The sequence below is a fragment of the Sardina pilchardus genome, chromosome 2 (assembly GCF_963854185.1).
Source record: "Sardina pilchardus chromosome 2, fSarPil1.1, whole genome shotgun sequence".
NCBI classification, from domain to species: domain Eukaryota; kingdom Metazoa; phylum Chordata; class Actinopteri; order Clupeiformes; family Clupeidae; genus Sardina; species Sardina pilchardus.
The window spans coordinates 23,944,975-23,969,974 of NC_084995.1; the positions used below are offsets into that span (position 1 = coordinate 23,944,975).

The following is a 25,000-nucleotide window of genomic DNA, read 5'->3' on the forward strand; positions in this document are numbered from 1 at the left end:
GTACAAACAGCAGTTACTAAAGGAATTGAAGGTCAACTCAAGGTTATGCGATCACAGGAGGCAATTGCCATAAAATGTTATGAGCTGACTGAACTACAATGTTTAGGAAGTTTACCAAAAATAACTTGTGTGCTGCATTCTGAATGAATGAGGGTGCTGAATGCCATACAGCTATTCTCTTCCCAAGAGTGTGTAGCCAAGAATATAAAGTGCGCATGTCTTGTGCATGCATAACATAGTGTGCATGATGTTTGTGTGTGACTTGTATACCACAGAGAGTATGTACTGTATGTGTGTGTGTGTGTGTGTGTGTCTTGTGCATGTGTGAGTGTGATTGTCTGCGTGCCTGTGCGTTGCTCATTGTGTATGTGTGTGTGTGTGTGTGTGTGTGTGTGTGGGACATGCACTCACACTTGCATGGGGCGTACGCTGGGGCGCGTGCGCGGCGGCGCCACAATGCGGTAGCGGAGCACGGAGAGCGCGGCCAGGCTGAAGACGTCCACGCCGGCGGTCAGCGACGTCATGAAGCCCAGCAGCATGCAGATGCCGCCGCCCAGCTGCCAGTCCTGAGAGCTGGCGCTCAGCAGGACGCAGGGCAGGGTCAGCAGCGCGCCCAGGTCCGCCAGGCTCAGGTTCAGCAGCAGGACCGAGCTGGGCTTGGAGCGGCGCCGCGGGTTACGCATCAGCACCAGCCACATGAGCAGGTGACCGCCCACGCCGACCAGCAGCGACAGCACGCTGACCAGCGGCAGCACCAGCGAGAAGGAGATGGTGGTGTTGGTGGACACCGTGTGGAAGAGCAGGTTGACGATGGCCGGCATGGCTGCAGTTATCAGACACGGGTGCAGAGAGAGGGGTCGTCGGGTCACGGAGAGTAGAGGTCGAAGGTCAGATATAAGGATGAATGCGATGAGATAATGTCATTGGGAGATGAATGGTTGTGTGGCTATGAGGTGTGAGATGACCTGTGAGAGAGAGAGGGAGTGAAGAGCAAAAGAGGTGGTGTTGAGACCACCAGGCTCATTTGTGGTGATTTAACATAATATAGGAGACCACACGATACCAAAATATACAAAAATCATCTTACAACGGGGATCACGTGTGATTCATGAAACTTTCGTATCACTCCAATTGCAGCGTAAGAAGAAACGATTAAAGGATAACAGACTTTATTTTCTCAAAGAGAAATCATACTGAAAATACATTCATTACAAAACCATATGACACTGCTATTTGCCCTTTGAAAATAGTAAAAAAAATATTCGGTCAACCTTCGGAATAAGGCATAATGGAATAATGTGAACTACATTGTCTTCCCACGTATAACAAACCACATCATCCAGATAAACTGCACATCCTTCCAAACTAGAAACAACTTGATTCATCAACTACTGGAAGGTGGCAGACGCATTCCGTAGACCAAAACCCATAAAATTGTAGGAATATAACCAAGATGGAGTAATAAATGAAGAGACCTCCTGAGCACCAGCAGACAAAGGAACCTGATAATACCCTTTCAGTAGATAAAATGTACTCACAAACCTCACTGCCCAACCTGGACGATACAGTCTTCCATCCGGGGCAGTTCACAATTAAATGATGGTATTGGATAGAAGGGGACAGGTTTTATAACCTGATTTGGTTTCCTTGTTAACTGACATGTATGACTGCAGGTTTTCACAAAATGAGCAAAATCTTTTTTCAAACGGGGGCAGTAGAAATAACGCATGACCCGGCACCACAATCTGATAAACAGGGCTAGCTATCTCCCGGTCACTGAAGGGAAACCATTTATGCAACAGGGTAATCTTGCAGAAAATACCCAAAAGAAACCTGACTAACCTGTTCCCTAGATTGAACAGATGTAAACAAATCAATCAGACCTGAATCCTCTCGCTGTGCCACCACCAGTTCACTGTGATACAGTCTTCCATCCGGGGCAGCGGGAAAGAGTCAGGCTTGGTAATGCTGTTTAATTTCCGATAGTCTGTACAAAATCTGTATTATCTGATCCTCCTGTGTGTATGCTGCCACCATGCTTGAATTAACTTTCTCACTGACTGATGTTACTCCCACTGGCCTCACACCAGTATTGATCCCTCCCCCACCACAGAAGACTGACAAAATTAAGGCTTGAACAAATTGATGTGGCAGACTTGACCGTTTCCAGTCTGGCATAGAAACCAGATAATTCAACTCAGACACTTGCTTCACCACAGAGTAAGGGCCAGAAAACTTTGCGAGAAAAGGAGAACTGCTCTGTTGATGTGCAACACCTAACTGCTTTAAAACTTCTCCAGAAAGACGTGAGGTAAAATTAGAACCCTTGTCTGTCTATACAGTTTTTGGTATGCTAAAGATGGAGATAAATTGGGACAACGCCTTAACCACAGACTCAGTTGTAATAGACCTCAATGGATATGCCGCCGGATACGGGCACACTGACACATTAACGTCAAAAGTTAGTCAGAACCAGACTTTGAAGGACTCAATGGACCAAGGTAGTCCACAATTAAATGCTCCAAGGGTCTCTCAACTGGTGGTATTGGATACAAGGGGGCAGGTTTTATAACCTGACATGTATGACAGGTTTTCACAAAATGAGCAACATCTTTTTTCAAACGGGGCCAGTAGAAATAACGCATGACCGGGCACCACAATCTGATAAGCAGGTCTAGCTATCTCCCAGAAGAACCCTGACTAACCTGTTCCCTTTACTGAACAGATGTAAACAAGTCAACTAGACCTGAATCCTCTCGCTGTGCCATCACCAGTTCACTGTGAGACAAAGGAGAGGGCAAACAAATAAACTTTTCGGACTTGCCGCCCACCGCACTACAATCCACATCTGAAGACCAGCTCATAGCACAAGACGAGTCACTGCACAAGATGGAAAATCGTCAGAAAACTCAATGGCACAACTATCAGAATCAGATACAGATGGAACATTTGTGACAACAGGAGGTGGCGTCACATCCTGCAAAACACGTCCACCTGACAAATGATTCCCTAAGATTACATCTACGCCTTCCACAGGCAGTGACGGTCGAACCGCTATGGTCACGAGTCCCTGCACCAACTCTAACAGCAAGACCACCTCATGCAAAGGAGCAGAAACAATCTGAAGTCCCATGAGTGCCTTTAATCAAGACACTGCAACTGGTTCTAGACTGTGGGGAAAATGGCAAAACAGACTCTAAAATAAATGATTCAGAAGTGCCAGTATCACAAAGTATCCGAATGCCCACAATTTCTCAGCTGTCAATCATAGAAACAAAGCCTTCAGTAATGAATGGGGCATGCTCAACATCCAGGACTTTTTCAACAAGACTTTTACCGGGTACACAAGCCTCAGTATTTTTGCCAGACTTACTCATTTGAGTCTCCTACACAACTGGCCTAGCCTCCACTGATTGAAGTGGAACATACCCATCTGCCTCACCTATACCCAAAACATTGGCCTCGCAGAGTCATAGGCCTACTTCTTGTCTGACCACTTCCTGGAACGCAACACTGGACACTCGTTTTCCCAATGCCACGCTCAAGACAATAATGGCAATTGGAATCAGATTCCGCTTTAGAATGAATTAAAATCAAACATGGCCATAACAGACCTATAGCACCAGCAGAAAACTTTCCCAGGTGTGGTTCTTCCCTATGGCCAAACTCACCGCGGTAACTTGTCTCTGCTGAATGTCTTATGGGTTAGCACAAACACATCTGCTAAAATAGAGTCTTCATCTTATGTTCATTGATGCAAGTAGCAATACGATCTGGAACAATGCTTTTAAATTGTTCCAACTCTATCAAGTTGCAAAAAGCATCAAAATCACACCCTGCCCATGTAAGCCTGCTTATTCACTTTCTGCCAACTCCTGACACGCTGGCGGTAGGCCTCTGCCACCAACTCGTACACTTTTAAGACGTTTTTTTTTGTTGTTTTTTTTTAAGTTTCTTCTGAGGCCCCAGTAAAGTTTCTTCTGAGGCCCCTCCTGCGTTTTCCCCACTTGTACACTTTGCAAGAGCTAGGTTTTATCAGTCATCCCAACCTCTATCTGCCAAGCTCTCAAACAAAGAAAAAAAAAAAACGTCTGGATCCTTCTCATTGAATCTAGAATTTAATCATATGGGCTAAATTCACGCCTGCCAAACTTCCCTCACTATTACCAGACTGATTACAATCAGTAATCTTACCTTCAGCCATAAGCCGCAAACGCTCCAATTCATGAGCCAGTTTCTTCTCTTCTAACTGATGCGCAAACCGGCGAGTTTTCTCCAGTTCTAACTGACGTGCCTGTTCCCTGTACTTCAACTCATATTCCTCTTTTTGTGATGCCACCTTAAATTTATCCAATTCCAATTGACGATCTAAACCACACTCTTTAGACTGTTGTTCCAGCTCTAACAGCCGCAACGCTTTACGCTGTTCAAATCATGTGGCCCTCGTTGGAACGTGAAGTGTCAAGAGAGAATTTCACCAGGGCTTCCAGATAAGGGCTCTAAGTTACGGCTGGCTCCATCATATCAGATGAGGAAATCAACACCTGTCACTCAACAAGCTTCTTTTTCAGAAACTTCCGAAGTGTACGCACTTCACTGCTCTTACATAAGGTTATTTCGATTTGGAAATGCTCTGCCACCTTATCAACATTATCTTTGGAGAGACGATCTAAAAGTTCCGCCGAAGGAGCGGCCATAAATCTCTCAACCGCGTCCATTTTAATCTACCAACTGAGCAAAGAAGCCTACAATAAATCTGACAAAGTTTACCAACGTGATAACACTCCACAGAATTCCCACACTGAGTGACTGATAACTTAATCAACTATAGCCTACCATTCACTTGGTTGTGTATGACCGGCATTGTCTGCATGCTCTCCCATCCAACCCCTGAATAAACTACACCTGCGTCTTCTCTTACTTAACAATTATGTTTATTAGAGTAATATGTACAGTATGCAAACCATAAACTACAGTCAGTATTAATGAAATGGTGATGTAATGGTATTGTAATGTAAATTAGGGTAAAATGAAAAAATTCAGACTGTAGATAAAGGCCGCATGTTCTCCTGGAGAGAGGGAACCCCGAACCCCCTAAGGTAGCCTCTTATATACTGTAGATGGATGCCCTGATCAACTGACTAGAAGCACCTGTGCATTGAGAACCTGTGCATCGACTCTGCACTGCAACACAGAGAAACAGAGACCAGCAGGAATATAACAGCGGAGAGAGGGGGGTGGAGGAAGTAAGGGATCAGCAGATGCACAAGATGTCACATTGCCTATTCTTTCACCATTTGTAGGAGGGATTCATATCACATCAACTCTCCACAGTATAACTAGAGAGGGTTGTAGTGGCGTAATCAAGGATCTTAGGTTTAACATTGCATATTCTTTTAAAAAATGATAGTAAGGATATCACATCATCCCACCATCTCAGTCACATCCACATCCAGACCCCCCCTCCACACACACACACACACACACACACACACACACACACACACACACACGCACACAAGGGCACGTGCATTCAAAGTCTTAAAAGCACAGTTGATGTCACTTCCAATGAGTCATGAGGGTCTGAGCAGGCTGAGCTCTGGGTGTCTGGGGACTCGGGTGTCTGGAGAGCGAGGGCAGAGAGAGACGGCGGCGCGGGCCACAGCAGCAGCCACTCTACTGAATTATAAAGCAATACCAGTCATTAGCCAGGGCCCCACCGGACTCTGCCCGGGCACAGAGAGCCACCCAAAGTGCATTAGTGCCACAAGCAATGGCCAGGCCCCTGTGATCTATACATTCAGTAATATCCATACATCCATATATCCGACCGATTATCCGCTCTGGTGAGTTCACACACACACGCACAGACAGACAGACACACACACACACACACACATGCAGAGAGACGGGTACCGAAGTCATTGAGATTCATTCACAGCCTGTCAAGCCGAGTGTTACAACAGTGGAAGGCGTCTAAGAGAAACACCCCCATAAATAGAATAACATGAATCAGAGGCGAACAACGTAGCAGCAAGGAAAAAAACTTGGGTACAGTGAGAGGGCGAGGGGGAGAGAGAGAGAGGGAGAGGGAGAGAGACAGAAAAGAAAAGGCTGATGATGAAGACTCGAGAACAAAGAGAGAGCGAAGGAAATGCACATTCTATTCAAAGTAAAAACAGCTACAAACTTTTCTCACTGGATTGCAAAATGAGACATTTTCAAACGCTGTCATACTTTGTCGATTGTCAGATTAATCCATTGATCACTGAGATAAACTGCTTTTGACATCTGAAACAATTCTGTCATCCTCTGAAAAACATCATCTCACTCCATCACTAACAACATCTTCACCACACACACACACACACACACACCATACTTCTGAACAGATGGATAGAATTAATAAAACATAATAGATCAGATGTGTGCAATAGCTCCTAGTCTACTGAAAACACACAGTCAACAGACATGAGAAAAAAATGATTACTTCAGCAGACAGGAGTGAGCATCTAGGTCGGAGAGTGGATCCTATTCCAGAAAAGTGCAATTCCACCAGCAATTCTCCCAAACACACAGACACACTCTCGAAGGGAGAGAGAGGGATGGAGCAAGAGTATGCCCACCTGTCTCCTTGTGTAAAGCCAACCCCTCCTTCACTTACTGTCTCAAATTCACTCAAATATGCACCAACACACATCTTCCCGCCATCTTGTTCTCTCTCTCTCTCTGGCTAATTGCATAGATGCAACAGGGGGGCCCTTGCCTACCCTCTCCACCTCTCCAAATAGATGTTCACTAATTTGGTCACAGTTAAGAGTATGGCTACCGGTTCCCTTGAATATTAATCCCTCAGCCAAGCACTGGGGAGGTGAATAACAAATCTTTAGGGAATCCTGTTCTAAGAAAAAGAAAAAAAGCGAGCACTATAGTTGGTTATAGTTTAGTGAAATAGTTCACAATCATTAAGGCAAGGAATCTTCAGAGTATACTCTATGTGTTGTTTGATTATACTACAGCCTCATCATAGCTTGGTTTATGACACTGATGGAAATGAGCTGTGATAGGGTAAACGGTGGATAGAGACTTCACAGGGCCTGATCCATGGTCTCCAGACAGCAGCCTCGGGTTTGTGGCACTCAGGCTCATAAACTCCTTCACCATTCTCTTAGCTGTTTACGGCCAGCTCTGACAACCTCGTCATTAATCCCATCTGTCAGCATTACTCACACTTCACCAGTGTGTGTGTGTGTGTGTGTGTGTGTGTGTGCGTGTTGAAAGATTCATCCCCTAACTAATGAATGTGATTGGTGCAGTTCCTGAATGTGCATGGTGGCGCAGCTCATAAATTAAACAACATCTCACAGCGTCAGAGAACATCACTTGTTTCACCAGGCGCGCGCGCCTGTGAACGCTGGAATGTGTGCGGGCCTTACGAAAAGACCCAATTAATTAAACGCTGAATTAATGGGAGCCGTGTAAATGGCAAATAAATCGCTGAGCTATAGTTCCCTGCCATATTAGACTGTGCGTGCTCCGAGGTGGGAAACAGAGCAATGTACAAAAAAAAAAAAACAATAAACATCTTATTCTCCCATGATGTTAAATCCGTACACACCAATCATTTGTGGCTTTTTCACTCAGAGCCATAGTACTTAGCTTAATCGCACAGCAGTAACGTCAACAGAATTCTAATGCTGAGCTAAATATTTATAGCATGTGCCTCTAATCTGGGCTTTTATAGAAATGCAGCTCCCCTCCGGTCAATACACTACAGTAATAAAAACATAGGCTACTCTACTGTGTGACAGTCACCTTCTGTAGAAATAGGTCTCCATGCACAAAGGCACATTCAAAGCACTCACAATGCTTTCTGCCTCAGTGGAATGATCTTACATACCTGCTAACAGATTGTTAGTGAATAGATTTTACTACCATTAGTGAATGGGGACTATTTGTGCAGACTGATCAATGATGTATCCATGGGGACAGGGGTGTAATAAGTAGCCTACCTTGCTCTAGCCTGTTCGGTAAACAAGTGCATACATCAAATCTACAGAGGAACAAAGGTTGTGACAACTTGATCGATTGATTAACATTTGTGATATAAAAATGACCCAGCCATGATCAGCCAGGCACTTCTATTTAGAAGGGAAGCTCTCTGGGTGTATAGCACCTCCTGCTGGTAAGTAGAGCGAGTGCATTGTATCGCCTCAATTCAGCACATTCACTTACACACAGAGAGAAAGGACACATTTTCAAAGGCCCAAACTTTATTCAGTCAAAGTAACATTCACATTTTTTAAAAAATAAAGCTCATTTTGTTCTTGCACAACTTTGATTGTTATAAGGTTTCTTTGACCAAGTAGCAACCATGATATAACATAACAATAATGATACCAAAATGAACATCTTCACACAACAGCTTCCTGATAACTTATGCAACACTTATCAATATGTAAAAATCAACATAAAATGCAGAGCAATGGTCCTCACTTTGACTTGTGCAAAAAGTGATTGTTGTATTTCATATTTACAGATTGTGATCACCTTAAAAGCAAACACCAAAGCTTGTAGTTTCAGTGTCAAAAGATTGTCTACGGACATAAGAGAAAAATGCGACAAGCAAGAGAGGGGGGGGAGAGAGAGAGAGAGAGAGAGAGAGAGAGAGAGAGAGAGAGAGAGAATGAAAGAGAGAGGAGAGAGAGAAAACACAAGGGAGAAAGGGAGAGGGGACAGGACAGAGAGTACTTTAACAGAGGCCTGATTTAAGACAGTGCTGTGGTAAGTGGAGAGCCGAGCCGGTGTTGGCTCAGCTGGCTGAGAGCGTGAGAGTTCGAGAAGGCGAGATAGAGAATGGACTGAACTGGACAGGGGAGGATAAATAAGAGTTGGAGAGTTTGAGAAGGCGAGATAGAGAATGGACTGAACTGGACAGGGGAGGATAAATACGAGTTGGAGAGTTTGAGTGCTCCCAACGGAACACAGTGTAGCTACATTTATTGGGCTGTTTACAGAGAGCCAAATGATCTCTCCAGCAGTCTTCTCTGCACTCACTCTCTCTCTCCCTCCCTCTCTCTCTCTCTCTCTCTCTCACACACACAAACACACTATCCTTGCTTTCTCTCATTCTCCTATTTCTCTCTCTACATGTATTGCTCTCTCTCTTTCCCTGCTTCTCACTCTTCCATTCTTCCATCTCTACCCTGTCCCTTTTCCTTTCTTTCTCTGTATCCCCCTCTCTATCTCTTTAGCCAAGTACTTTTCCTTCTCCTTTCTTCCTCCCTTCCTCTATCCATCATCATAATAATCCCCCCCCCCCCCCACCCCCCCCCCCCCCACCCCCCAGCAGTGGTTGTCATGCCAATGTGGCTGGCGGGCTCCTAGGCTGGCGTTGTCATGACGCCTCACCGTTGCCAGGCTCCGGACCTGCGTGACCTGGGGAAGAGAGAGTGCAGAGAGAGAGAGAGAGGGAGGGAGGGAGAGAGAGGGGGAGAGAGAGGGGGGGTTAACGCCAGCATCCTCACCTCACCTTCTGCACTAAGCTGGCTTTAGAAGCACTCTAAAGGTCAGCGCACAGCCATCTGCCCAGCATAGCAAGATGGAAGGATAGAGAGACAGAGAGAAGGAACGAGAGAAGGACAGAAAAGACAAAGCGAGAGAAGATAGAAGGGGGGAAACGAGAAAGAGAGAAAGAGGAGAAGAAGACGACGAGTCATAAAGGTAGAGGGGGAGATAGGAAGGGAGGAAGAGAAAGCAAGAGAGGAGAGAAGGAAAGAAAGCAAAACACAGAAGGAGAAGAAGAGTGCCAGAGAGGGATAGAAGGAGAGAGAGAGAGGTGTGCCTCTGTAAGTGCCTATCGGTCATCCCACCTACGGGATGTCCAGCTTTTATGAGTCAGCATGTACGGCATGACGAACACCACAGGCTTACTTTGTCTGAGTTTGGGAGATGTTGAACTCCATCAGTCAATCAGTCAATCAATCAATCAATCAATTGATCAATCAATCAATCATTCAAACAAAGAGGTTAGGTCCTGATTGGAAGTTGAGCAGTGCAGGCATAGATACAGTGTGGAGCACATGGAGCATAAAAATCTCACGCATGCAGGAGCTTTTATGCAAATACAGGATCAATCATACACACACACACACACACACACACACAAACACTCATTCACGATTACTCACTTATGCATACACACATACACTATATTGTATAGGGTCAACTGCCTTGACTCGCAAATGAACTTGACATGAGAGCCAGTCTCCTCGTCCAACATCAGTGACGAATTTGTCAGTGACTTGACTAATGCTCCTCTAGAAGAATGGTCAAAAATTCCCATAAACACACTCTTCCCAGAAGCTGTTATACTGTAGCTGCTAAGGGTGGACCAAAATCATATTAAACTGTATGGATTAAGAATGGGATGACACTTCATATGCGAGTCAAGGCAGGTGACCCAATACTTTTGGCAATATAGTGTACGTACACACACACACGCACACACACACACACACACACTCATTCACAATTACTCACACTTACACGCACACACATACCCACATACACTCTTTCACAACACACACACACACACACACACACACACACACACACACACACACACACACACACACACCAACACTGAAACACACCCACACACAACAAGTACCGGGAAAATCCACAGATTTGTGTCTTTTGGGGGGTAGTCGGGGTTTTTTCACTGGGGGCTTGCGATCTGAGGACTTCTCCAGATCGCTGGGGCTGTTGTGTCCCACGCCTGAGAATGAACATACACACAAACCCAGACACAACACACACGTTCATACACATGGGGCTACAGGCAAGTGTGAGCTACAGCCAAGGCATTCTCAGCACAGCCCCCGAAAAAGGGCATGCAAACCTGATTTACGCTTCTCCAGTAACAGATAGATGGACAGATACACGGACACTAGGTGGACTAGGGTGGACAGACAAACGAAAAGAGAGAGAGAGTGAGAGAGAGAGAGAGAGGGAAAAAAACAGACAGACAGATAGACAGACAGGCCAAAAACAAGAAGAATGACATACACAGAGACAAACAGACAGGCAGGCAGACAGACAGACAGAGAAACAGACAAACAGTCAAGTCAATAAGAGAGCACAGTGTTGTAAACAAGTTGGGGAGGAGGAGAGTGGGTGTTTTAGATCTACTCTGATAATTACAGTTATTATATTCACATCACCCTGACTATGGGTTTATGACCTATTTATCGCAATGGGCTTGGAGGCAGTCAGCCACTCGTCTCATTGACCTGTTATTACGGATGCTAAGAGCAGCAAATCATTTTAAGAGGAGCTGCGGAAATGATGAAAGGAGGTACAGGGAATGAGAGCATGTCCTGAGGTACACACACACACACACACACACACACACACACACACACACAAAACCATGCAAAACCCAAAGGACATGCTGTGCCTGCAGGCAGTGAAACGTACTAAAGAATGAACTGGAGATGACATACATGCACCACCTGTGGTTAATCACTTATGATCAGCCCTCCATGTACACAAACAAGCACACGCATGCAGACATGTAAACAAACGCTGACACTATACATGTGATTTCTTGCGTGTACCTGAGTCACAAGAATTGGCTTTTCTGTTACGGTACGGCTTCAGCGGTACTCCGTTGGAGTTGCTGCCATCTTCATCACCTAACACCACAAAACCCATTAATCACCGCCACCATCATCATCATCGTAATCACATGTATAGTGCCCAATGAGTTATAGTGTTATAACTCATGCTTGCTGTATCCTAGCCCTGTCTGCATCATCTGTATGTGTTAGCTGCCTGTTGCTGTGTGCGTAGTTTTTCTTTGTTGTTGTTTTCTTTGTTGTTGTTGTTGTTGTTGTTGTTGTTGTATAGCTTGCTGTTATTGTTGTTGTGTGTAGTTTGTTGTTTTAGGGTTTTTACGCGTATCTGCTTGTTTGCAGTCTGCTTTCCCAGTGTCTATGTTACGATTTGTCTGTGTCTGTCCCTGTATATTATATTACCTGTGACTATATTCATTTAATCACTGAACAGGCTTTTGCATTTTTCAAGGCTGCCGTTGCAAATAAGAGCATGTCCTTAATGATTTGCCTGCCTAAATAAAGGTTAAATAAAATAAGCTAAAAAAAAAAAAAATACAGCACAACATACCCTGAGTGACAGCAGAGTCAAACGAATGATGAAGTACAGGCTTTGAAGAGGCGGGAGGTACGGGAGGCCGTCCTGCCCTGGGATTGGCTCTCTCTTTGGAGGGGGAGACGGAGGGACTATCCTCAGGTGAACCCCTGTCTGTGATTGTCTGCTCTTTACCTGCCTAAGGAGGCCGCGGCAAACAGGAAGGAGAAAAATGAATCACAAAGCATCACACAGCTGATATAATCCTATCACGGTTTCTCTCCTTCAGGCAGGAACATATTATACGCACACAGGCACACGCACACACACAGACACAGACACGCAGACACAGAAATTAGCACCAGCTACCAGCCAAATGATAAAATTTGAAATTGGAACTGCGGCTGGCAGATGTTAAAAACTTTCCTTATCTTGGCATGCATGCATACACACACACACACACACACACACACACACACACACAGATATGACAGATATACTTGTGCATAGACACACACACACACACACACACACACACACACACACACACACACACACACACACACACTTACACTTATTCATACACACACACACACACACACAAACAGATATACTTGTGCATGGACACCCCCACACACACACACATACACACATACACACACACACACATCCCTACCTTTTCATTTCCAGGAGAATGCGCCTTGATGTTCTGATCCTTCTGAGTGCCGGCACCGTTCCTCTCCTCCCTCTCCTCTCCGGCCTCCTCCTCCTCTACGGCGGCCTCCTCTATTGAGGGCTCTGCACAGGTAAACAAGCTTAGTTTTAGCCACGGGCCACAGCTTTGGTCTGCGTGAATCCCCCCTCACTTCCACCGGCATCTGGGGGCAGAATGCCTGTGTCATCACATCAGGGAGAGCTCGCACAAAGCAAAAAGGGCTCAGACTGCCCACTGATTCATTTAATCTTATTAAAGCCAAACAGCACTGCTAACCAATAACATGGACTGCCTCTCAGAACAATCAATAAAGCCCCCCTCCAACACTTCCTGGAGCATTACTCAAGCCAGACTTTTTTTTTTTTTTCGAGTTTTACTTTGAGTGAAGATATCTAGCTTCTGTAACAAACTGGGTGCCTCGCTCGCTCTGACAATGTCATTTCACAATGTAACACTCTTATGTAACTGACAGAACAGCGTTTCTAGAGACTTATAGTGGATGGATTGGACACCCAGGCCAGCACAAACACTGATGGAATATTAATATCTGTGCTCCAACATTTCAATATATTGGAATTTGAAACAGCTATTATCCTGATCATCAATAACGCTGCCTTCAGATGGCTGGTGTGAATTAGTTTAGCTGAGTGTAGTTGTGTCGCTGTCACACCAAGAAGGCATTGTGTTGTCTTCGGCCTGGTTCAGTCTACTCTGCGGAGTATGCCGCAGTCCAGCAACTTTGCTTCAAGTTTAGAATCTGAAATCTTTGCCACTGCCAATACTAATGCACTACAACAGCCTCTCTGCCCCCTCCTCTCTCAAGCCCTCTTCCCTGTGTTGCGTGGTGTACTGTGATGGTGGCGCAGTGGCCGCAGAGTTGCAGTACCAGAGCTGTCCAGCAGGTGCCGCTGCCTCATTCTGGCCAGGCTGGGCTTGCAGCTCTGAGGAGGCGGCGTAGGCTTATGCCTCTCCTCCTCCTCCTCCTTCTCCTCCTTCTTTTTCTTCTCCTCCTCAGGTTTCTGCTCTTCCTCCACTCCCTTCGCGGTCTCCGTCCACTTCTCTATCGCGGCGCCGGGCGAGACGAGCACGTCCTCGTAGCCTTCCTCTTCTTCCTCCTCCTCCTCCTCCTCCTCCTCCTCTCCGCCATCCACGGCCGCCGTCTGGCCCTCGGCGCGCGCCGCCACCTCCTCCTCGTCCCGGGCGCCCAGCGGAGGCCCGTCGCTGTCGAAGGTGTCTCTGTCGGCGCCCTGCGTGTCTGTGTACGCGCCCGTCCCCACAGAGCTGTGCGTGTCACTCTCCGTGTCTGAAGACTGCAGATGAGGGACAGAATGAGAAACAGAGAGAAAGAGAGGGAGAGGGAGAGAGAGAAAGAGGGAGGGAGAGAGGGAGGGAGAGAGGGAGAGAGAGAGAGACGGGGGAGGGAACTCGTTACATCAAACGCTCAAAGTGACATCCCCTTCTTCCTTCCTTGGAGAAAATAATATTTGAGGCAGCTACAGGTCTGTTTAAGTTTCGGAAGCCTTTTCGCTGAAGACACTGTCAAACCAGTGTGAATAGTTGAAGAGTCTTTTCTGTGCTGCGAGTTTATTTGACTATTTGGCAAACTTTTGCAAGAAGTACTGTCAAATAGGGGGTTACTGTGTGTAGCTGAGAAGTGTATGGTCTATAGGTGTACCTGACATGTTGTGTGAATAAATGAGTAGCCTACACACAGGTCTATTTGACCTTTATGGCATTTTCCATCAAGATCAAGGGAGAGCCACACGCGCCAGGGCCAGACCAATCAGTGACATGTGGGGGTGGCCAAATGCTATGATGTTGAAGATGAAAATGTTGGAACAGCAATAGCAGCAGTGCTAAAGCTACATAAAGCTGTGCAAATACCACTAGCTAACAAAGAGGAATTGGAGCAAGAATTTTTCAATGTGTTCATCAAAGGCGAGGACATTGTTTCCTTACTGCCAGTGATATTTGGGAATAATGTCAGCGTGTATCATTAGGGTAGAGGTAGCTAATAGTAACTAATAACAGTCCCATGGGGGGTCAGTGCCGATTGGTTAAAAGCTGGTCCAGTGGTGTCAAAGTCAACCCAAAGTCCACACCCGTTGGGATGCATTGACTGGACACAAACTCCAGTGGAGTATGGCCAGACCATCTTCATGAAGGAAATTTGGATCTGATATCACTAGCGAAGAACCATACACTAGAGAAGGACCATACACCATACATAGCTGTGGGATATATCCCTTTTGCTAAAGACATTACAGAGTCAAGATTGTGTGTGTCAACATTTTGAAAGTGTCTCTGACCTTTGACCTCTGTGGGGGGGGAGGGGGGGCGGGGGCGCTCACCTGTTTGTGCGTGAGGCAGGCCGGGCCGCCACGGAGGCCGGGAAGAGCGATGCCGTGGTGGGGGCGCGCCGCCTGGGGGGTGCTCCTCTGGGAGCCCTGCCTCTCCAGCCGCCGCTGGGGGCGGTCACTGCTCACCTCCACGGCTCGCTCGCCCTCGCCTGGGTACTGCACCATGGAGTACACGTTCTCACTGGACACACTGTAACATGAGAAAGAGAGAGAGAGAGAGGGTAGGAGAGAGAGAGAAGGAGAGAGAGAGAGAGAGAGAGAGGGAAGGAGAGAGAGAGAGAAAGTGATGGGGTGGAATTCAATCATCCTTAAAAGCCAACACACACATTCACTAATGGACCGAATGAACTTAAATGCCACCTAATATCATAAAATAAACTGCAGCTCCTTCGGAACAAAAATAAAAAAAGGGGGGAGGTGGATTTGAGTCCGAAGACCTTGATTCAATTATCCTTTACCTTCAAACATACACACAGTTACAAATGAAAACCATTAAGACAGAGCGAGAGAGAGGGAGAGAGAGAGAGGGAGGGGGGCAAATAGAAGAAAAGAGGAAAAATAAGAAACAAATAGAAAGGTAGAAAGGAGGTGCACACTGATAAATGTCAAACCCACTCAGGTGGTAAAGCACATTCCACCCACAATTTAGCTACAGGCAGCATCTTGTGACAAATCGTGCAACTCCACCGCTCTGATATCTAAAGGCTATGGCATACTTCCGCCACTGTGGCCTGCGTGACACAAATTTTGACATCCATACATTTTGTGGGGGCTGTCGCATGCCACTAAAATTTGCCCGACATGCCCCTCCAGCAGCTCTGACAGACATGTGGAAGTACTGACTGTGCCTCTCCTCAACCATCACCTCTGGCACCACAGCAGAGATCGGCAGAGTCGTTTGCTGCATTTTATTCAACATCTAGAAAAACATGGCGGAGAATGACAATTTGTTCTCCATGATTTTTAGATGTTTAAATGTTATCTCACCAATTAGCTACTCTTATCTGGCTGAAGAGTTGTGATAATTAGAATCTGATTAGATTGAAGATTCTGATTGAAGTGAATGGTTGGTACAGATATATAGCAGGACTTTTACTTTCTGAAGTTGGACTTGTCCTCTGATTACACGTTGCAACAGTAGATGAAATAAGGCTTTGGGACACGATGCACACAGTTCACATTTGCGTGGCGCAAAACGTGTGCAACAGTATCTCCGTTCCTTAAGATTGACACCGCTCTGAATGACGGGTGTGATTGACAGGTGTGATTGACGGGTGGGATGTACTTTGTTCGGCACTCCTCTCCGCAGGCCCCTGCCCGTCCTGAAGACTCCGCCTCCTGGTAGGAGATGGTGGAGTGGCGGTTCTTACGGAAACCGGAGAAGATGGACAGCACGCTCCGCCTCTTCTGCTTCCTCAGCGCCTGGGCCTGGTGATGCGACGCCAGCTGACTGTAGGGGACACACACGCAGAACGGCCCCGGCTACTTTACGTGTCGCTTATTCTTTTTTCATCGACAACAAACTGCATTAGCGTTTAAATACTGTGTCTCAATTGTAGCAGCTGCATCAAACAATTTGTGACTTCAGAAAAAAAAATCAATTAATGCTAAGTGCTGTAATCAATTGAGTTTACCCACAGGAGAGTGAGATGAATTATGTCAATGAGAATGTGTTCCTGACTGTTTTATCAAACATTTACAGTCTGCCGATCTAGAACTTTGAATGTTAAAAGTGTTCGGTGCATGACTTCCTTTTCCTCCAGTTTGCTGCACTCATAGCAAGCCTGTACCTGTCTGGCAGAACCCTCTTGGTATAGAAGTCAGGGAGGCCGTCGTCCAGTAGGTTCACTCCTCCATTTTCAGCACAGTGCTGCACATGAATGGAAGAGAGAGAGAGAGAGAGAGAAAGAGAGAGAGAGGGATAGAGAAACACACAAAGAGAGAGAGAGAGAGAGAGAGAGAGAGAGAGAACAGCATTACAGCAGTGTTTCATCAGAAGACAGAACCGGGGGAGCAAGAAAGGGACGGCAGAACGTTCACTACAATTCTAATCATCATCATTATCGCCGTCGTCATTTGGATCATCATTATCATCGATTCCTCCACAGCACAGTTCCTCCGTCTGCTATAGAGCACCGGCTGCTCTGCCATCCTCCTGCATGCCTTCTGAGCAGGCCCTGGAAATGCACTGATAGCAAGTATGAGGGCTCATGAGAGCCACAGTAATACGCAAGCACCATCACTGCTCCGGGGCCATGGGGTTTTGGGAAATGAGATTTGCATGTGAGTCATAACTGACAGAGTTGGCGCCGAAAAAAAAAAGAAGTCGATTTGACGTCTTCCGCGAACTTCCCCTGGGCACTGCAGCGAGAATGCTTGTGAACGTTGCAAGTTAATGTTCTCGTAAACAACAACAACACCGAAGTCGTCAGTGGACGGGAATGGGAAAATCATATCAGAGATGTATAGCGCCATGTCTAGCATTAAGCCTAATGCAGTTTTTCCATCTTGGCTCTCATTCTGCGCAAGAGACAAGCTAATATCATCACATAGATTGAGGTCATGGAAAAACCAGGTTGGAGCGCGGATAAACGTTCAGGGACCATTTCCTGCCTGGTGCAATATTTCATCCAACTCTCCCTTGTCCAGATGTGCGATGCTGAGTCGGATGAATAATTGATTTATCCTGAGATGATAATCACGGTTCTGCCTCTGCACAGCACCTGAGACACAACACAGGTGAGACAGGTGACGGCTTACCGTGTCCGGAGGGGTGTAGCCGGTCCTGTGGCGCCGCGGGGGGCGAGGTCTGACGTGCGTCACGTGGCGCAGAGGTGCGCCCTGGGTAGGCAAGGTGGCGAGCCCCTCCCAGGATGCCGAGCGGGGCAGATGGGCGGAGGGAGTAGGGGCAGAGATGATGGGGGAGGCGGTGGGGTCATCACCTAGACCTGCTGAAGAGAGGGAGAGAGAGAGAGAGAGGGAGAGAGAGAGAGAGAGAGAGAGAGAGAGAGAGAGAGGGAGAGAGAGAAAGGAGTAAAGTAGGCAAAATGATAGTTGTGCAGAAACAAGGAATGTAATGAGAGAAATAGAAGGAAAGGGACGGAATGAGAAAAGACAGAGAGAAAGGGATGCAGAGAGAGAGAGGGAGAGAAAGAAGAAGGGAAAACAAGCATGGAAAAAAAAGAGAGAGAGAGAGAGAGAGAGAGGGAGAGATAAAAGGAGAGGTGAATAGAATGAGAACGCAGAGATTTTGTGTCATGCATGGCTAATGAGCTGAACTGAAACAAGTTGGATAGAAGTTCCCCTTTTGTCACCATTTTGCGATAAATAATTAATCGGAATGCATAATTCATCAGCGCAAATCAGTAAGTCCAAGCCCGCAGCTCGGCTGAACTCACTCAATCTGGTGGACACGGGTCGGATCCGTCTGGTGCGAGAGCTGCGCTTCTTGATGGCGATGGTGTCCTGGTGAGAGAGGGGGAGGACGAGAGAGAGAAATAAAGTCCCCGAGTAAACAAACGACAAAAAGAGAAGGTGGTGCACATAATGGAGAATCAGCAGGAGGAGGAATTCAATTTTCCTAAAGGTGTGAAGAATGCACAGTGCCACCACCTCTCTCGCTCTCTCTCTTTCTCTTTCTCTCTCGGTCTCTCTGCCTCTCTTTCTGGAGAACAAACAGCACACACACTTTTTTGAGTCTGTAAATCTTTAAATCTTGTTATTTGGCTCTGCTACTTTGATTTCCTTCTCTCTGAACAAACTTGCTTGTGTGTGTGTGTGTGTATGTGTACAGTATGTGTGTGTGTGTGTGTGTGTGTGTGTGTGTGTGTGTGTGTGTGTGTGTGTGTGTGTGTGTGTGTGTGTGTGTGTGTGTGTGTGTGTGTGTGTGTGTGTGTGTGTGTGTGTGTGTGTGTGCGTGTGTGTGTGTGTTTGTGTGTGTGTGTCTCTGTCATTTATAGAGGAGGTATGCTGTACAGTATGTGTGTCTCTACAGTACAGTATGTCCTTCTCTGTCCTTTCTATTTCCCCACAGTCATTCTCCAACTTCCACCTGTCTTTATTTCACTCACGATGCCGATGGCCAGGTCTTCGTCTGCCATGTCCAGCGTGTCCGAGTGCCTCGGAGCTCGTCGGGTTGTCCCCCTGTCCTCCAGGCGTCTCACCTGGGACACCTGCTGCAGCTGAGAACAGAGTGAGGTCCACGAGACAGACGGTCAAGAACACACTGTAGACTCTGGATCCCTCCCTAACACTCACAACATGCTATCACTAATATGAACACGGCACACTGCACCCTTTGATGCTTCTGAATGTTTTTCATTTTTAAAGGGTCTTTTTTTGTCAGGGTGCTTTTTCCCGGAACAGTTCAAAGGGGATATAACTGCACTGATGTAATGTCAGAAATGCCTACTGTGTAGATATATTTGTGTCCTGTTAAGACTGGACTCTGCAATACCACTATGCACTTCATGTACTATGTACCTAACGCTTAAAATCCAAGTTAGTGGAAGACACTTGGTGTAATAAGTACAACGTAAGTCCTATAGAATTCTACAGACCCTCAGTTCAGACCCTTTAGGATCTGAACTGAAATGTTGGCATCATCAACGGAGAATTCCTTACACTCTCAATCTCTGTTTCTAGAGGTAAATGAGAATTGTCGGTATGAAAAACAAATAAATAAACCAAACGTTCAGGTTCCTGACAGTTAGTAAGCAGTGGCAGGCAGAGTAAAGTGGCTGCATTGACAGACAGACAGTAAGACAGAAAGGGGCCAGGCCTGTACCAGTGTTTTGTGTGTGGAGTAGAGCTCCTGCAGGATCTGATCCACTATGGTGTTGGTGAGATGGGAGACGACAGAAAGCTTAACCTCCCTGAGAAAAGTGACAGAACAGCAAAGAGAGAGAGAGAGGAGAGAAGAGAGGACGAGGGGAAGGAGGGGTGGAAGTATGAGAATATGGCTCAGTGTCTCTCGCATGCACACAGTAACAGTACAAAAGAGGGTCTCGAGTGGTGTCAGACAAGTGGTGTCAAAAGCTGACAGAGAGAGGACAGAAAAAAACACCCAAAACATGCTCGAGTGCTGGAAATCCACGTGCGGAGAGAAATCACACTGCCAGGATCTGTCTTTTTTGGGTCTCTCTGCATCATTTACATTCCGGCGGTTCCCACTGGGGTTTGGCTGGTGTCTGGGGGCACAGGCACGGCACGCTGGGGAGACGCCCCCGCCCCCCCCGCCCCCCCCCCAACAGCTCAGCTGAGGCTTCTGCTTCCTGTTTTCTGGGTCTCGCTCTGTGGCCTTTATTTCTCCTGACAGCCTGGAGGAGGCCCAGAGCTCTCTTTCTCCCTCCCTCTATCTCCCTCCTTCTCTCTCTCTATCTCTCTCTCGCTCCCTTTCTTTCTCTCTCTCTCTGGCCTCGTTCACTCGTTCATGGCCTCTCGCTCTGCTCTGACCCCTTTTCTCTCTCTCCCCTCCTCGTCGTTTCGGTTGTTCCCCTTTCAGCACATAATATCATCAGCCTTCTGATGATGTCCCCAGAGTGCGCTGCCTCTCTCCCTCCCTCCTCTATCCTCTCTCTGTCTTGTCTGTGTCTCTCCATCTCTCTCTGTTTTGTTGTCTTTTTCCATCTCTGTTTCCATCTCTCAGAGTGATTTTCTGTGTTTCTGGCTTTGTCTCTCCTCTGCCTCTTCCTGCCCTCTCTCTCTCTCTCTGTCTCTCTCTCTCTCTCTCTCTGTCTCTGTCTCTCTCTCTCTCCCTCTCTCTCTCTCTCTCTCTCTGTTCCATGAGGCTGGAGCTCCATTATCAAACATGCGGTACATCTGAGTCATGTTAGAACTGGGATGTCCATTCTGTGGGGATGATTAGATAGCTTGTACAATGTGAGAGGTAGCAGGGCAGGGGTGCTTTCAGAAAGTAAGGGGAATGCTTTTCACATACCCACTTGAATTTGTTGGGGCACTTATATAAATATGGTCAAGAAAAACAGGGGGCTGTCTTGTTTATTGACTTTTCCATCGGGTTTGTCAAAGTTGGCCATCTAAAAAGAAATGGGTTTAAAAAATGCCACTGCTGTGCTCTTACTCGAGGGCTCTGTTGATGTCCTGCGCCGCCCTCTCCATCAGGGCAGTGCGGATGACCGAGCGAGGGATGGAGACGCGCTCCGAGATGGAGGAGAGCGGAGGGGAGGTCAGCTCGGCCGAGGTGGCGGAGAGTGGACACAGCTCGCGGCACAGGGACACCATGGAGTCCACGATCACCTGACAAGGCACCACAAACACAACCGACGTCAGACAATACCACGTGAATGCATCAAGGAGTACAGAAAGTAGCAACACAGGCTAGCTCTGTGCAATGCTCAGTCACACCGCATTCACACTGTCCACGTACGTCAACGGATCTCATTGACTTTGCATGGGGACGGACTCGAAATGCATTGTGGGTCCGTCCGTTCCTTCAGCTCCTTTGCCTCCGTCAAGAAATTTGAGAAATGTTCAACTTTTCAGGCAGCGATGGATCCATCAGCCAATCAGATCGCGTGTATGCAAATACTGTACATGTGTGACGCTACAACTCTCCCATAAGGCAGACAGGCCCTCCGAGATCTATTGACGGACGTGGACAGTGTGAACGCGGTGTCATACTCATGAAACTCTACAGACAACACTGAGCGACTTTCCTCTCCTCCACCTGTGTGTATGTAGCAACAGGAGGTGGGCGGCCAAGTGTCGGTCACTTTCACTTACACTTCACGTGAACCCTCCATCATGACCAGATCATAAATATGTAATGGCAGATGCTACTGTATCTCCTGCCCTGAGGCCCCAATGACAGCCAGTGACTAGCAATGCCACAGCGCCACATTACCATGCCCTGATCACCCTCAGGAGATGCCCACAGAGCTTTGGACAGGACACAACGGAACACAACGACAGCTTATGAGTCGGTGACGGCGTGTCTAGAACCCAGGGAGCTGTCATCACTGCTGGTGACTGTTGAGTGACACCATCTCACGCCACTGAATGCCAACCACCATGCAGACTAATAACAACAACAACAACACATAATACAGTAAGTGCTAGAACAGGGGTTCAAAATAACCTTGCCAGTCTCATGATGAAAAGGGGCGGCGATGGTTATGTGATACCATGACATAGCCAGACACCGACTGCTATGAGGGTGACAAATGAGAGGATACAGTGCCATCTCTATTGCATGTAGGACATGATCTTGCTGTTTCATTATGGAGGAAAGGCCATGGTTAAGTCTTTCTTGCTGCTACAGTACAGCAAGGTGTGAACACAAGAGTGGTGTGCAGTAGGTAGGTAGCACACCTGGTTATTATTCTGGAGGAAACATATCAGGCGGGAGGCTGACCCTCTCTGCCACTCTCCCTGGGCCTCTGACAGGCCCATTATACAGACTGCAGTTAAAGGCAGAGCAGAGGAGAGGAGAGGAGAGAGGAGGGAGGGGGAGGAGAGGAGGGATGAAGGAGAGGAGAGAGGAGAAGGGGTGGAGAGGGGGGAGGGGGGCCTCTGATCTGTCTGACAAGAGGTGCAGGCTCTCAGACACACAGGTCAGTGTCTGAGGGAGATACAGAGAGAGCGAGAGAATATGGAGAGAAGGAGAGAGAGAGAGAGTCTGGATAGAGGGAGAGAAAGTGAGAGTCTGGAGAGGGAGTGAAAAAAGTGAGAATCTGGAGAGAGGGAGGGAGATAGAGGAAGAAGAGAGAGAGTCTGGGGAGAGTGAGAGAGAGAGAGAGAATAGAGGGGGATGCATATTGAGAAAGACAGATAGACTGGGCTGTGCAGTGCAGTGCGGTGCAGTGAGTTCTCACCTGGAGTTCCTTATCGGCTGCCTTGGCCAGCTCCCCAGCCAGCGCGTCCAGCCTCTGCCTGACCGGTCCGTCCACCGACAGCACGTGGGCCAGCTCACACAAGGACGGGTACAGCTGAGGACAGGACACATTGATGAGTATTTACACACACGCACGCACGCACGCAGCATGCACGCACGCACGCACGCACGCACACACGCACACACACACACACACACACACACACACACACACACGCACGCGCGAAATGCGTCACGTACCGCTCGTGAGTTCCTGGCCTCCTTTAGAACCTGCCTCGCCGCCTGCAGCTCTTCCCCCTCGGCTGAGCCCCGCAGAACACACAGCTGTTGCTGCACACGCACACACAGGCGCTCCATCACCTGACACACACACACACACACACACACACACACACACACACACACACACACACACACACACAGAGACATGCACAAACACACACACACACACACACACACATAGACATGCACAAAGACACACACACACACACACACACAAAGACACACACACACATACACACACACACACACACACACACACACGCACAGAAGCACAGGCCAAACACACAAATGCATACATAAACACACACAGACACATATTCACACAATACACAGAAACAAAACAGAGACAAAAACACACAGAGACATTTCAGAAGGACATTAAGTCATCAGGCAGCTGTTATGCTAGAACACTGCAATTGCAATAACTCTGTCATTTACTCCCCAAAAAAGAGCCTGATTTTACACTGTGTGTGAGTGTTACTTAGCAACCCTGGCTGAATAATAGAGCAGAAAGTACTAATCACCGAGCTCGAGAGGAAGCACAATGCCTCTCACAGCGCAGGAGAAGAGCAGAGACACAGAAGGAGAAAAGAGACAGAATGAGAGGAAAAAAGAGACAAAATAAGAAAAAAGGGACAGAATGAGAGAGGAAGGCAGGATTACAGGCACACAAATAGAGTAGCTTTGGCAGGGGGAGAGAAAGATAAGGAGAGTTGGTAACAGAGTGACAGACAGGGACAGAGAGAATGCTTTTGGCGAGACCGTGTGGAGAGTGTGGAGAGAGAACAACACTGGTGCTTATGCTGGAGAAGAGCCCCAGCATCCTGTAGCATGCACTCAGCACTCTGACCAGCATGGGCTACTGTGCAGTCACTCATACTGTACACCTGCTGGGCCTGGGGATGAAGTGGCCTACTGAGGATGTGGACCTGATGTGCCCATATGTGCTGAGATGTTGGTTGTTTACCTGCTGAGTCTGTGTGTGTTTGCGCTATTGTATTACAATGTTTTTTAACTGCTTTCTGCACCCCCTGCCCCCGCACCACCCCCCCCCCCCCCCCCCCCAAAAATACATTTACAGTTGTTCTTGATTGCTTTGACCTGCTTAAACAAACTGGGACCCACTCGGTTTTCATTATCACTGTCTCAGCAGAGCAGAAGACATCTTTTGCAAATGTGTTAACCCTTTCTCATTGGATTCACACATTTTCTCCACCCTCCACCAGTTAACACAAACGCCATTCAAGCAGTCCAAACAGAAACCATCTGTTCCTAACTATTAGAAACTACCTACATCAGTATGAATTCACTGAAGCACCTGTTTGACACTTCATCTTCAATTAGCAACCAGTCTGCAGGCCTTAAAAGGTGCAGTGTCCATGTTGTTATACTTTATGTAATAGATTTTATTTGTAATTTTTTAATACTCTGATAGATCTTATTTTGGTTTACATGTATTTTGTGTAATATTTACAGTGTTTCAGTTTCCAGCCACAGTTTGAAAAAACAAATCAATGGAATCAATTCAATGGTATCAAAGCATTTCTGATTCTGGATCCAATAATTTGCAATAAAGCAAATTTGACAGCAAAATGGCACTGGTATGAAAGCTATGAACAGTAATAGGCTACAATG

The 25,000-nt window shown here is 47.0% G+C and overlaps 2 protein-coding genes across 3 annotated transcripts in view; both read right to left on the reverse strand.

Annotated features, from left to right (window-relative positions):
- si:ch211-119o8.4 (somatostatin receptor type 3) overlaps positions 1 to 4,453 on the reverse strand; it is a 7,205-nt gene extending 2,752 nt beyond the window's left edge. The window contains exons 1-2 of one of the 2 annotated variants that reach the window (XM_062522434.1): positions 4,195 to 4,453; positions 412 to 965 (exon numbers count right to left, since the gene is read on the reverse strand). In XM_062522434.1, coding sequence (XP_062378418.1) covers positions 412 to 821 — 410 coding nt within the window. In that variant the 5' untranslated portion in view covers positions 822 to 965; positions 4,195 to 4,453. Of the gene's footprint in view, positions 1 to 411; positions 966 to 1,538; positions 1,687 to 4,194 lie in introns of those variants that run through there. The other variant, XM_062522441.1, reaches the window with a different exon arrangement.
- Positions 4,454 to 9,343: 4,890 nt separating this feature from the next.
- carmil3 (capping protein regulator and myosin 1 linker 3) overlaps positions 9,344 to 25,000 on the reverse strand; it is a 58,245-nt gene continuing 42,588 nt past the window's right edge. The window contains exons 25-40 of the mRNA XM_062522389.1: positions 23,324 to 23,443; positions 23,064 to 23,177; positions 21,311 to 21,486; positions 20,015 to 20,102; positions 19,299 to 19,409; positions 18,627 to 18,693; positions 17,989 to 18,179; positions 17,019 to 17,098; positions 16,514 to 16,678; positions 15,220 to 15,418; positions 13,755 to 14,178; positions 12,830 to 12,951; positions 12,190 to 12,352; positions 11,622 to 11,699; positions 10,673 to 10,780; positions 9,344 to 9,438 (exon numbers count right to left, since the gene is read on the reverse strand). Of these exons, the coding sequence (XP_062378373.1) occupies positions 9,398 to 9,438; positions 10,673 to 10,780; positions 11,622 to 11,699; positions 12,190 to 12,352; positions 12,830 to 12,951; positions 13,755 to 14,178; positions 15,220 to 15,418; positions 16,514 to 16,678; positions 17,019 to 17,098; positions 17,989 to 18,179; positions 18,627 to 18,693; positions 19,299 to 19,409; positions 20,015 to 20,102; positions 21,311 to 21,486; positions 23,064 to 23,177; positions 23,324 to 23,443 (2,247 nt within the window). The 3' untranslated portion in view covers positions 9,344 to 9,397. The remainder of the gene's footprint in view (positions 9,439 to 10,672; positions 10,781 to 11,621; positions 11,700 to 12,189; positions 12,353 to 12,829; positions 12,952 to 13,754; positions 14,179 to 15,219; positions 15,419 to 16,513; positions 16,679 to 17,018; positions 17,099 to 17,988; positions 18,180 to 18,626; positions 18,694 to 19,298; positions 19,410 to 20,014; positions 20,103 to 21,310; positions 21,487 to 23,063; positions 23,178 to 23,323; positions 23,444 to 25,000) is intronic.